At 35.9% G+C, this 14,922-nt stretch overlaps 1 protein-coding gene across 9 annotated transcripts in view; it reads right to left on the reverse strand.

The window, feature by feature from the left end:
- SCAPER (S-phase cyclin A associated protein in the ER) overlaps positions 1–14,922 on the reverse strand; it is a 413,812-nt gene that overhangs the window by 280,933 nt on the left and 117,957 nt on the right. For 8 of the 9 annotated variants that reach the window (XM_055556199.1, XM_055556197.1, XM_055556198.1 and 5 more), the window contains exons 15-16: positions 12,331–12,471; positions 973–1,128 (exon numbers count right to left, since the gene is read on the reverse strand). In XM_055556199.1, coding sequence (XP_055412174.1) covers positions 973–1,128; positions 12,331–12,471 — 297 coding nt within the window. The remainder of the gene's footprint in view (positions 1–972; positions 1,129–12,330; positions 12,472–14,922) is intronic. The other variant, XM_055556200.1, reaches the window with a different exon arrangement.

Raw genomic sequence — 14,922 nt, forward strand, 5'->3', positions numbered from 1 at the left:
CATGGAATGCCTATTTCCACCGTTTGCAACTATCTCATTACTCAAATCTTGCTTAAGGCATCATCTCCTCCAGAAAGCTTTTTCTTGACTTTCTCATGTCTCAATTTGAGTAATGTGTTCTCCTTTGTGCTTCCAAAACGCTTTTACTGTTACACTTATCCTAATGGGTTAAGATTTATTTACATATACGTCTCTGCATTGTGATCAAAGACGTATCTTTTTCATGTCCTTAAGCAAAGCTAATGGCAACCCACTCCAGTATTCTTGCCTGGAAAATTCATACACAGAGGAGCCTGGCAGGCTACAGCCCATTGGGTCGCAAAGAGTTGAACACGACTAAGTGACTAAGACACACACAAGCAAAGCTCAGCATATAACAGCAACAGTACATGATCACTGAATGAATAAACAAATCAATAGTGGTTATAATAGATAAAGTATGTGTCTGTGTTCATACCTGATCTTGAGGAAGATCTAAAATAGTTAAAAAACATCACTCATGTTTATATGTTAACCTTTCTTCCCATTCTGAAAATGGTAGCTGACTTACGGTACGCTACAGAGGTTTAAGTACCTGATGATTCTGCCCAATATACGACAGGTGCTCCCCGTTATAAGCATAAAAATTGCCCAGTTCCTTAAGGCTATATACACAGGTTCAAACACAATCCATTTTTAATAGATGAAAGGAACATATTCTTTCCCAACCTAATTAGAAAAGAATAGCTAATAATCTGTCCAGAGCAATTTAGCCCTTCATCTAGTTGAGACTAGAGATTCAAATTGACAAAGACACTGATAACGTTATCTGAAGAAGTACACAGTGCCTTTGCTATCAGACTTCCTGATTCCAAACCATGCTGGACTAAACCATACACCCTTGGGAACAGAGTGTAGGACTGACTTCTTTTTCTATTCCCAGGGCCTAGGAAATGGACAGTGCTCACAAATGCCTGCTGAATAAAATTCTACCTGAACAGCTTCATCACGTGCTTGCTTTTCTTCCTGTCTTCTCTGACGCTCTTCCTGTAACTCATTAAGCCTCTGCTCATATTCCTTCAATTTTGATAAAACATCATGGCGTTTGTTCTGGGCTTCAAGGGTATTTATAAAGGCAATTTCGTTTACCTTCAACAACAACAACAACAAAAACACAGAAAGTAAGTTTCAAATTAGGCTCATTCTAAGGCACATCAGACACATCAGATTCTTAACACATCATGTTAAGAAATTTAAGTCTTTATTTAATAATATAAACCAGTTGTATACGGCACAGAACAAAAAATGAATTGACTTCCAGTCTTTTATTTCAATATTTATTCCCCAAATGGATAATAATCCAGTGTATATAACAAATCCATAGGCCGTAGTAAGACGTGAAATAGAGTAAATAAAGGCCTGCCATTGAAATTTTTTATTGAAATACAATTCATTTACAATGTTGTTAGCTTCTGGTATACAGCAAAGTGATTCAGTTATACATACATATATGTATTAATTCCCTGTGTTATACAATATGACCTAGTTATTCATCCATTCTATATATAATAGTTTGCATCTACTATAGGGCCAATAGTTACTATGGGGCTAATAGTTAGCCCCAAATTCCCAATCCAGTCCTCCCCTGGGCCCTCTCCCCTTGGCAACCACAGGTCTATTCTCCATGTCTGTGAGTCTATTTCTGTTCTGGAGACAGTTCCTTTGTGTCATATTTTAGATTCCACATACAAGTGATATCATACGGCATTTGTCTTTTTCTGACTTACTTCACTCTATATGACAGTCTCTAGATCCAACCACATTTCCACAAATGACCCAATTTCATTCCATTTTGTAGCTGAGTAATATTCCATTGAATATATGTACCACATCTTCTTGATCCATTCATCAGTACATGGAAATTAAGGTTGCTTCCATGTCCTGGCTATTGTAAACAGTGCTGCAATAAGCATCGGGGTGCGTGTATCTTTTTGAATTATGGTTTTCTCAGGGTATATGTCCAGTAGTGGTATTGCTGAGTCATATGGCAGTTCTACCTTTAGATTTTTAAGGAAGTTCCATACTGTTCTCCATCATGGCTGTATCAATTTACATTCCCACCAACAGTTCAAATTGGTTCCTTTTTCTTCACCCCCCTCTCCAGCATTATTTGAAGCATTTATGATGATGGTTATTCTGATCCATCTGAAGTGATACATCACTGTAGTTTTGATTTGCATTTCTCTAATAATTAGTGATGCTGAACATCATTTCATGTCCTTTTTGGCCATTTGTATGTCTTCTTTGGTGAAATGTCTATTTAAGTCTTATGCCCATTTTTTGAGTGGGTTGTTTGTTTTTCTTTTTTTTGGTATTGAACAGCATGAGCTGTTTGTATATTTTGTAGATTAATTCCTTGTCAATTGCTTTGTTTGCAAATATTTTCTCCCATTCTGAGAGCTGACTTGTTTATGGTTTCCTCTGCGGTGCATAAGATTTTAAGTTTAATTAGGTCCTTTTGTTTATTTTTGTTTTTATTTTCATTACTCAAGGAGGTGGGTCAAAAAGATGAGTGTTCTTCCTGTTTTCCTCTAAAAGTTTTATAGTGTCCAGTCTTACATTTAGGTCTTTATTCCATTTTGACTTTGCTTTTGTGCATGGTGTTAGGGAGTATTCTAATTTCATTTTTTTACATGCAGCTGTCCAGTTTTCCCAGCACTACTTATTAAAGACACTGTCTTTTCTCTATTGTATATTCTTGCCTCTGCCATAGATTAGGTGACTAAGTGCGTGGGTTTATCTCTGGTCTTTCTACCCTGTTCCATTGATCTACATTTCTGGTTTTGTGCCAGTACCATACTGTCTTATTTACTGTACAAATCAATTTTCTTCAACATACACCAAATAAGTTATAATTAGGTACAAAGTACTGAACTACATATATTTCATCCTCAACTTTACATATATTGATTTTCAACAGTCAAGTTTTGCTAGAGAGTACAGTTTTTATGAATAAAATACAGCTAATGATAGTACTTTGGCCACCTCATGCGAAGAGTTGACTCACTGGAAAAGACTCTGATGCTGGGAGGGATTGGGGGCAGGAGGAGAAGGGGACAACAGAGGATAAGATGGCTGGATGGCATCACTGACTCGATGGATGTGAGTCTGAGTGGACTCCAGGAGATGGTGATGGACAGGGAGGCCTGGCGTGCTGCGATTCATGGGGTCCCAAAGAGTCGGACACAACTGAGCAACTGAACTGAACTGAACGGAATGATAGTAAAGTAATGCTCAAAATTCTCCAAGCCAGGCTTCAGCAATACATGAACTGTGAACTTCCAGATGTTCAAGATGGTTTTAGAAAAGGCAGAGGAACCAGAGATCAAATTGCCAACATCCGCTGGATCATGGAAAAAGCAAGCGAGTTCTAGAAAAACATCTATTTCTGCTTTATTGACTATGCCAAAGCCTTTGACTGTGTGGATCACAATAAACTGGAAAATTCTGAAAGAGATGGGAATACCAGACCACCTGACCTGCCTCTTGAGAAATCTATATGCAGGTCAGGAAGCAACAGTTAGAACTGGACATGGAACAATGGACCGGTTCCAAATAGGAAAAGGAGGATGTCAAGGCTGTGTATTGTCACCCTGCTTATTTAACTTATATGCAGAATACATCATGAGAAATGCTAGGCTGGAAGAAGCACAAGCTGGAATCAAGATTGCCGGGAGAAATATCAATAACCTCAGGTATGCAGATGACACCACCCTTATGGCAGAAAGTGAAGAGGAACTAAAAAACCTCTTGATGAAAGTGAAAGAGGAGAGTGAAAAAGTTGGCTTAAAGCTCAACATTCAGAAAACGAAGATCATGGCATCCGGTCCCATCACTTCATGGGAAATAGATGGGGAAACAGTGGAAACAGTGTCAGACTTTATTTTTCTGGGCTCCAAAATCACTGCAGATGGTGACTGCAGCCATGAAATTAAAAGACACTTACTCCTTGGAAGGAAAGTTATGACCAACCTAGACAGCATATTCAAAAGCAGAGACATTACTTTACTTTACCAACAAAGGTCCGTCTAGTCAAGGCTATGGTTTTTCCAGTGGTCATGTATGGATGTGAGAGTTGGACTGTGAAGAAAGCTGAGTGCCGAAGAATTGATGCTTTTGAACTGTGGTGTCGGAGAAGACTCTTGAGAGTCCCTTGGACTGCAAGGAGATCCAACCAGTCCATTCTGAAGGAGATCAGCCCTAGGATTTGTTTGGAAGGAATGATGCTAAAGCTGAAAATCCAGTACTTTGGCCACCTCATGCGAAGAGTTGACTCATTGGAAAAGACTCTGACACTGTGAGGGATTGGGGGCAGGAAGAGAAGGGGACGACAGAGGATGAGATGGCTGGATGGCATCACTGACCCGATGGACGTGAGTTTGGGTGAACTCCGGGAGCTGGTGATGGACAGGGAGGCCTGGCGTGCTGCGATTCATAGGGTTGCAAAGAGTCGGACATGACTGAGCGATTGAAGTGAACTGAACTGAATGATAAAAAACTGGAAAACGTCAGTTGGGATCAAATTCCTCATTCTTGAAAGCCAGAAGGATGGCATGCTATTGTGAAAAAGGCAGAGTGAAATGGAATTAAACACTGGAGCTGCTCTCTCTGACAGAAGTACAGACTCCAGGAATCCATGCTAAATGAAATAAAACCTATCATTAGATATGTTTCAAACTAAAGCAAGTGTCAAACTCACATGTGAATGAAGTTCTAAAACAGATTTCCCAATCTCCATGACATATTGCCACTTTCATAAGTAAATTAACAACATAATCATTTCTCAAACTAGACTGAAAGTATAAGGCAAACAGGTATGCTCAAGGAAAATTAATCATACTGTATCAAGGGTCACATGTTAAGCATAATCAAGATGAAAGAAAAATAAATGGGACCTTAATGCTCAAAAAAAAATACATAAAATAAAATTCAGAGGGGAGAATGTGCAAAAATAGAATAAAAAAATCCAATCTGTAATGCTGGTCAAATGGTCGAAAGTTTTAGTTACATAAGTTGAATATGTTTGGCCATATAACATACAGCATAGTGATAACAGTTAACAATATTATAACATATACTTGGAATTTGCTTAGAAAATAGATCTGAAATCTTAACACACACACATACAGTAACTAACAAGTAACAGATGTTTTAATTAGCTGGATTGTAGTGATTATATCAAAATATATATGTATATCAAAATATCAAGTTGTATATCTTAATATATAATTTTGATAGTCAATGATATCTCAATAAAACCATAAGTAAGTAAATGAATAAGACACTTCCTGAAAATTACTGGAATAAAACATAACCAAAGAAAAAGCATAAAATTTCTTAGGCATATTCTGTAATGTAAGAGAAGTCAACATGCACTTGGATTTAAAGCTGCAAAAAAAAATGATAAAATGACATAACGATAAAATAAAGGAAGACAAGAAAGTTAAGGAAACTTAGGAAAAGGTGACATGATTATTGAATTAACTCAGTTAATTAAGCATGAAAACAGAACAGAGATGGTAAAATATCAAATCACTAACGGAGGAAAGGCTTGTTACAATCACAGTACTGTGAACTTTAAAAATATAAATTTATGTATAAGTAATAACTTTTGAACATGGAGAACAAGTTAAGATGACCTAATATAAAAATAATATCTATATTAAGAAAGTCAAAAGAAAATATTCCAATATATTGGGTTGGCCAAAAGGTTCATTCAGTTTTTTCATAAGATGGCTCAACTACAGCTTAGTTGTCTTTAACTTCATTTGAAACAATTTTGTTAGATTATATTGTGACAGGTGTCATATCAACATGTATTTGAAAGAAACAAAATTGATGAATTTTTACAGAGCCATTTTAATGTTGAAGATGGAAGAAAAAAGCAACATATTCAGCATATTATTATTATTTCAAGAAAGGTAAAAAGGCAACTGAACCACAAAAAATGATTCGTGCAGTGTATGGAGAAAGTGATGTGACTAAACAAACATGAAGAAGCAGCCACTCTTTGATATATGTGGAACCAAACTTCCTGATCATAAGAATCATGTGGAAGGCTTACTACCAACAATAAAGCTCCTCAGAGGTCACTCTAGCATTACTGAAAAATACCTGCAAAGCCTGGAAATCTCTCTTCTTAACAACTCAGATGACTGTTATGATCAGGCAAGACTGGGAAATACCGACATGTGAAAAAAAACCAAAGGTTGGAGGAGGTTTTGTTTCATAGATTAAAATGTCTGGGGATGAAAATAACTGATAATGTTCCACACAAACTGTTAAGATATTTATGTAATTACACTAAGAACAATTCATTCGTAAAACATTTAAATGAATGAGAGAACAAGAAAAAACCAGATCGTCTATTTTTATCTTCTTTGTATATGCAATACATTTCAAAATAGGATTTCAGAGATTATCAAAGAGAAAGCAATGAAAATTAAGAGAACCAACAGGGCGTATTGGTAGTAGGGTTTTAAAGAAGTACTTCATATTAGCAAAAATTTTAGAATACACTCATCTTAGTTAACTGGGATTATTAAGAATTTTTTAAACTACAAATGGCAGCTGATATCTTTATGTAAACCCAACCAGCAGTTGATCATTTATCTTGATGGAAACTACTTAAAACTATAGCTTGGGTTATTTTGTTTACAGGAGTCACTTTGGTTTGCTGCATGCTAAGTCACTTCAGTCATGTCTGACTCTTTGAGACTCTGGACTGTAGCCCACCAGGCTCCTCTGTCCATAGGATTCTCCAGGCAAGAATACTAGAGTGAGTTGCCATGCCCTCCTTCAGGGGATCTTCCTGACCTCTGGCTTAATGAGATTATAATGAAAATAAATATATTAAGCAATTAGACAAATCAAAATTCATACAAGTCATATGAAAAAAGACCACAAAATGAGAATACTAAACCAATAATAAGAACAGTGGTAAAAGCACAGGTTTTGGAACCACAAACACCAGGATTTTAATTCTGGCTGTGACCATCAACAATCTGCTTTCAGATTGCTCCTCTAAAATATAAAAACAATACATAGTTCAGAACATCCACTTCCAGCTATAATGCAGTAAAAGGGTCCAGATGTACCTTTCTACCTTAAACAACTAAAAAATTAGACTAAAATATATAAATTACATGAATAATGTAATACACCAAATAGCAAAAGAACAAAGGAGAAATCCACATTATTCTTGCAACAGATGCAGAAAAAGTGCTTGACAAAATACAGTATCCTTCATGATGAAAGCACTCAACAAACTAGGAGAATCAAAACCCCTCATAAATACTGATCCAACAATTCTTAAAATTTCAGCAAACCAAGCTCTCCAAAATATAAAAATGTTTTTATATCATGACCATGTGAGGTTTGTCCTAGAACTACACACTTTGGTATTTGAAAATCAAATACTGAAATTCACCATTTAAAAATCTTATAAAAACATAACATTATCTCAATAAATGCAGAAAAAGCAAGTAACCAAATTCAAACTTCATGGTAAAAAAATTTAGTAACTAGGAATAGAAAGGAAGTTCCTCAATCTAATAAAGAACGTCTCTGAAAGATCCACAGCTAATACTATACTTAACGGTGAAAGACTGAATGCTTTCTTCCTAAAACTGGGAACATGGCAATGATGTTAGCTATCATCACAACTAGTCAATATTGTCCTAAAATAGCAAAAATATTTTAGAAGAAAATACAACTTAAGGATTTATACTTCCTGATTGCATGAGGTTATAAAGGTAGAGTAATAAAGTGTTATTGGTCTAAAAATAGGCATAAAGATAAATGTAACAGAACAGAAAATCATAAACAAACCCACACATATATGGCCAACTGCTAGTCAACAAGTATCCAAGGCAATTCATTATATAAAAGATGGCCTCTTTGACAATGATAATGGAACATTAGATATCCATATAAAAAAAATGAACCTGAACTTTACTTCACACCATATACAAAATTTAATTCAAAATGGAACAGATGTCATCATAAAATTTAAAACGTCTAGAGAAAACTTAAGGGAAAATCCTAGTGATCTTAAATTTACATAACAATTTTTTTAAAAGGGCATAAAAAACACAAAGTATAGAAAAAAAGTCAATATATTGGACCTTTCCAATTTTTAAAGCTTCAAAAGTCACTTTTAAGAAAACAAAAAGGCATTCCATAGACTAAGAAAATACATTTGCAAAACACAGATGTTAATACCTAAAATATACAAAATCTTTTAAGAAATTCTGCTATTTGCTACAACATGGATGAACATGGAGCTTACTATACTAAAGTGGAATAAGCCAGATGGAGAAAGAAAAATATTGTATTGTACCAGTTATATTTGGAATATAAAAGAAAAAGTCAAACTCATCAAAAGATTTTTCTTTCTGTAGCTGATTTCCAGTTTGCTAACCACTGTGGTTAGCAAAAATACTTGATATAATTTCCATCCTCTTATATTTGTTATGACTTGTTTATGGTCTAGTATGTGATCTATCCTGGAGAACATTCCATGTGCACTTGAAGAGAATGTGTATTCTGCTGTTTTTGAATATGATGTCCTGTATATATCTATTAAGTCCAACTGGTCTACAGGATCAAAAAGTATCATTGTTTTACTGAATTTCTATATAGATATGGAAGAAACTGAAAGGCTCATCAACAGATGAATGAATAAAGAAGATGTGTGGGGTGTGCATGTATATAATGGAATATTACTCAACCATAAAAGGAATGAAATGCTGCCATTTACAGTAACATGGATGAACCTAAAGAATATTATGTTCAGTGAAGTAAGTCAGACAAGGAAAGACAAATACTATATGATATCACTTCTATGAGGTATCTAAAAAATAATACAAATGAATATATATGCAAAACAGAAACAGATACAGAAAACAAACTAGTGGTAACCAAAGAGAAGGGGGAGGGGAAGAGGCAAATCGGGGGTACAGATTTAATACAAATTACTATGTATAAAATAGATAAGCAAAAATTATATATTGCTATTATAGGGAATCACAGTCATTATCATGCAATGACTAACAATGGAGTAATATCTGTAAAAACACTAATCACTATATTGCATACATGAAACTAATATAATATTCTAAATCAACTATACTTCAATTTGAATGTAGAGTTCCAGAGAATAGCAAAGAGAGATAAGAAAGCCTTCCTCAGCGATCAATGCAAAGAAATAGAGGAAAACAACAGAATGGGAAAGACTAGAGATCTCTCTAAGAAAATTAAACATACCAAGGGAACATATCATGCAAAGATGGGCTCAATATGGACCTAACAGAAGCAGAAGATATTAAGAAGAGGTGGCAAGAATACAAGAAGAACTGTACAAAAAAGATCTTCATGACCAAGATAATCACGATGGTGTGATCACTCACCTAGAGCCAGACATCCTAGAATGTGAAGTCAAGTGGGCCTTAGGAAGCATCACTATGAACAAAGCTAGTGGAGGTGATGGAATTCCAGTCAAGTTATTTCAAATCGTAAAAGATGATGCTGTGAAAGTGCTGCACTCAATATGTCAGCAAATTTGGAAAATTCAGCAGTGGCCACAGGACTGGAAAAGGTCAGTTTTCATTCCAATCCCAAAGAAAGGCAATGCCAAAGAATGCTCAAACCACTGCACAATTGCACTCATCTCACACGCTAGTAAAGTAATGCTCAAAATTCTCCAAGCCAGGCTTCAATATGTGAACTGTGAACTTCCAGATGTTCAAGCTGGTTTTAGAAAAGGCAGAGGAACCAGAGATCAAATTGCCAACATCCGCTGGATCACTGAAAAAGAAAGAGAGTTCTAGAAAAACATCTATTTCTGCTTTATTGACTATGCCAAAGCCTTTGACTGTGTGGATCACAATAAACTGGAAAATTCTGAAAGAGATGGGAATACCAGACCACCTGACCTGCCTCTTGAGAAATCTGTATGCAGGTCAGCAAGCAACAGTTAGAACGGCACATGGAACAACAGACTGGTTCCAAATAGGAAAAGGAGTACGTCAAGGCCGTATATTGTCACCCTGCTTATTTAACTTCTATGCAGAGTACATCATGGGAAACGCTGGGCTGGAAGAAGCACAAGCTGGAATCAAGACAGCAGGGAAAAATATCAATAACCTCAGGTATGCAGATGACACCACCCTTATGGCAAAAAGTGAAGAACTAAAGAGCCTCTTGATGAACGTGAAAGAGGAGAGTGAAAAAGTTGGCTTAAAGCTCAACATTCAGAAAACTAAGATCATGGCATCCGGTCCCATCACTTCATGGCAATAGATGGGGAAACAGTGGATGACTTTATTTTTCTCTGCTTCAAAATCACTTCAGATGGTGATTGCAGCAATGAAATTAAAAGACACTTTACTCCTTGGAAGGAAAGTTATGACCAACCTAGACAGCATATTAAAAAGGAGAGACATTACTTTGACAACAAAGGTCCGTCTAGTCAAAGCTATGGTTTTTCCAGTAGTCATGTATGGATGTGAGAGTTGGACTGTGAAGAAAGCTGAGCACAGAAGAATTGATGCTTTTGAACTGTGGTGTTGGAGAAGACTCTTGAGAGTCCCTTGGACTGCAAGGAGATCCAACCAGTCCATCCTAAAGGAGATCAGTCCTGGGTGTGTTCACTGGAAGGACTGATGTTGAAGCTGAAACTCCAATACTTTGGCCACCTGATGCCAAGAGCTGACTCATTTGAAAAGATCCTGATGCTGCAAAAGATTGAGGACAGGAGAAGGGGACGACAGAGGATGAGATGGTTGGATGGCATCACCAACTCAATGGACATGAGTTTTGGCACACTCCGGGAGCTGGTGATGGACAGGGAGGCCTGGCGTGCTGTGGTTTACATGGTCGCAAAGAGTCAGACACAACAGAGTGACTGAACTGAACTGAACTGATACTTCAATTAAAAAAAAAAAACTCAAAGAAAGAGAGAGTAGCAAAGTATTTGCCAGGGGCCAGAAGGAGACAGACAGAAATAGGAAGAGACTGGTAAAAGGATACAAAATTTCAGTTATACAGTGAATAAGACCTGAGCATCTAATGTATAGTATGCTAACTATAGTTGATAACACTGTATTGTATAATTAAAATATGATATGGGAAAACGTAAATGTTCACACACACAAAAGATAAATATGTGAGGTGATGAATATGTTAATTAACTCAATCAGGGGAATCCTCTCACAATGTATATCAAATCATCACGTAAGTATCTATTTCATTTGTTAAGTATACCTCAAAAAAGCTAAAAACACACCTGTTTGAATAACAATAAAACAATCTAACTTTCAAAAATCAACAGATACCTGAATAAACACTGCACCAAATAAGAGCTTCAGATAGAAAAAATACACACATAAAAAGATGTTCAAAAAGCAAATTAAAACCATATGAGAACTATATATACAGACTAATATGAAATGGTTATAATTACAATGTGTAACCATGTCAAGTATTGGTGAGAATGTGGCTAACTAGAACACTCTGCACTACTGGTAAAAGTATATAAACTGTTTCTTTAAAAGTTAAACTTCTCATAGGATTCTGCCAATCCACTCTTGGGTATTCACCAGAGAAAATAAAAGCACACATCTGCACAAAGGCTTGTACATGAATTTACACAGCAGCTGTATCTATAATAGCCAAAAACTGTAATGAAAACAAATGTCCATCAACAAGTGACTGGATTAACAAACTATGGTATTTCTACACAATGATACACTTCTCAGCAATGCAACGGAAATGATATATACAACAACATGGATAAAATTCAAACTAACTATGCTGAGTGAAAGATGCCAGAAGAAAGAGTACCTACTCTATGATTCCATTCACATAAAATTCTAGAAAATGCTAACATCCATAGTGACAAAAAGCAGATCAGCAATTGCACGGTAAAAGAGCTGGATGAAGGAATGAATTACAAAGAGGTATGAAGAAACTTTTGAGGGTGATGGAACTGTTTATTATTTTCATTGTACTTATGGTTTCAGGAATACATGTGTCAAAACTCATCAAACTGATGCTTCACATATGTGTTATTTATTATCTATAAATTATACTTCAATTAAGCGATAAAAATAATATATATCTCATAGGATTATTTTAAGAATAAAATATTGTACAGAATAAATTTCAAATGAGCCTGTAAAAATGCTGTTATTCTGGTACCGAATAAACACTTGATAAATATTAACTTCTCATGTAACAATTGAAAGTACTTGAGTAACTAATTCAATGTTCAAAACACCTAAGACATACCTTAGCTTCTTCTTCTTGTGCTTTCTTAACAATTGCTTGTAATTGCACCTCTCGTTTGAATTCAGCATGAAGTAATTTCTCTTCCATCATCCTACGTCGTTGGTCTAATAACCCTTCTTTCCACTTTCGGACTTCTTTCTCCTATATGCAATGAATTATCACATCATTAATTTCAGCATGGATAGTCATTTGACAAGAAGTGCAAACAGGTAAACAGCTTAGGAATTACAAAGTGAAGAACCAGGAAAGATCTAAAGATCATGACTAATTATTAAGAACACAGACTATAAAGCCTGACAGTTCATAATCTACCAGTCACTTGCTAGATATGTAAACTGGGCAACTTTTTTAGCCTACATCTCAGTTTCCTCATCTATAAACAGAACAGTAGTAGTATCTAACTCACAGGTTTTAAAGACTGAGTCAGTCAATATATGTAAAACTTTTAGAATAGTACATTAGACATTGCTCAAGAGAAATATTTGCTGTTATTATTATATTGCACTATGGGCACACTTAAAAATAGTATTTCTTATCCTTATAAATGTTGTCTCTATAACTCAAATTCAAGACAAATGATTACCCTAGAAATTGAAAAATGGTGAGAAGTTTGAAAAGTCACAATTATCTGCATAAGAACATTCCCTGAAGGAACACACAGAGTTTTACTTATGGAAGAATAAAGATAATTATGATAGCTGCATTTAATTCCTTAAAACAATATCAAATAGGAGAAGTAAAAGACTTATCCTGTGCTTCAACATATTAGAACTAGCACCAAAAAGAATAAAGAAAATCAATGCTGACTTAACACGAATGGGAAGAAAACTAACATTTAAGTTGAATTTTAGCTACATAATAATGGGTTTAACCACCTTAAAAAGTATGATGCAGAAAGAACACTGAAATAGGAGGTAAAAACAGGTCCTTAAAGCCCCAGCTCTGCAAATGATTGGTTCTATGACACTGCAGACAGCCCTCAGTCTCTCCTAGATTCAGTTTTCACACCTATGATATGAAATGGGGCTCAGGATCTGTTCAACTCTGTGTGCCTCACAGAAGTACTGTTGTGATCATATGAGACCATATATGGAAGAACAGTAATGAAACAATAACCACTGTACAAATGGAAGGTGAGATTTATCATTTGAATTAATTGACGTGATACTGACCATTGATGGGAAAATTAAGAACTTCTAATGTCTTATACAATTTCAAGAATTTATTATTGTGTTTGCATGAATTATCTGGAGATTATATTAGTGAGGAAAAAAACTATATAATTTTGTTTGTATTAAAAACACAATAAGAAGGTAAAGTATAATTGTGTTAGAACAGTTTTCTGAAGCTTAAAATGAAAAAATATATTAACTCTTATAGAACCCCATTACAAGGAGACTGTTTTTCATACTTGATTTATCCAAACTAAATGATTAAAATATAAATAATTAAATTCTTGAGATTCAAGTAAAGAGAAAAATTATAGATTTTCTTCCTATCCCACCAACTTTTCTACTGCATTAAGGAGAATCTTATGTCACCTCTTTTTTACAATCAAACTATTTGATCTAATTATCTCTCCCAATTTTAAAACACACAAAAGGAGTGAAAATACTTTTAACCTATGCATATTAGTTCTCCTTTCTAGGACCAAAAGGTAAACAAAAGAGTTTACCTATACTACAGGGAAGGGCTTCCCTCATAGCTCAGTCGGTAAAGAATCTGCCTGCAATGCAGGAGATCTGGGTTCCATTCCTGGGTTGGGAAGATCCCCTGGAGAAGGAAATGGCAACCCACTCCAGTATTCTTGCCTGGAGAATCTCATGGACAGAGGAGCCTGGCAGGCTACAGTCATGGGGTTGCAAGAGTCGGGCATGACTGAGTGACTATCATACTACAGGGGGCACATGCTTCTGCTGTGCTGTGCCAAGTATTTGTAGTACACAGACCCCAAGATGGCTCCAAATGATCCCAGTCACCTGGTATTCAGACCTTTGCATATTTCCCTCCCACATTCTATCAGGACTGTGACCAATCTGTTGTTGTTCAGTCACTAAACCATGTTCGACTCTGCAACCCCATGCACTGTAGCATGCCAGGCTCCTCTGTCCTCCACTATCTCCCAGAGTTTGCTCAAATTCATGCCTACTAAGTTGGTGATACTATTTAACCATCTCATCCTCTGCTGCCCTCTTCTTTTGCTTTCAATCTTTCCCAACATCAGGGTCTTTTTCAGTAAGTTGGCTCTTTGCATCAGGTGGCCAAAGTACTGGAGCTTCAGCTTTAGAATCAGTCCTTCCAATGAATATTCAGGACTGACTTCCTTTAGGATGGACTGGTTGGATCTCCTTGCTGTCCAAGGGACTCTCAACAGCCTTCTCCAGCACAACAATTTCAAAGCATCGATTCTTGGTGCTCAGCCTTCTTTATGGTCCAAATCTCACATCCATATACAACCACTGGAAAAAATCGTAGCTTTGACTATATGGACCTCTGTCAGCAAAGTGATGGCCCTGCTTTTTAATACACTGCCACGGTTTGTCATAACTTTCCTTCCAAGGAGCAATATAATTCAGCAAAAGTGATAGTACA

This window comes from Bubalus kerabau, chromosome 19, assembly GCF_029407905.1.
Source record: "Bubalus kerabau isolate K-KA32 ecotype Philippines breed swamp buffalo chromosome 19, PCC_UOA_SB_1v2, whole genome shotgun sequence".
In the NCBI taxonomy this organism is placed as follows: domain Eukaryota; kingdom Metazoa; phylum Chordata; class Mammalia; order Artiodactyla; family Bovidae; genus Bubalus; species Bubalus kerabau.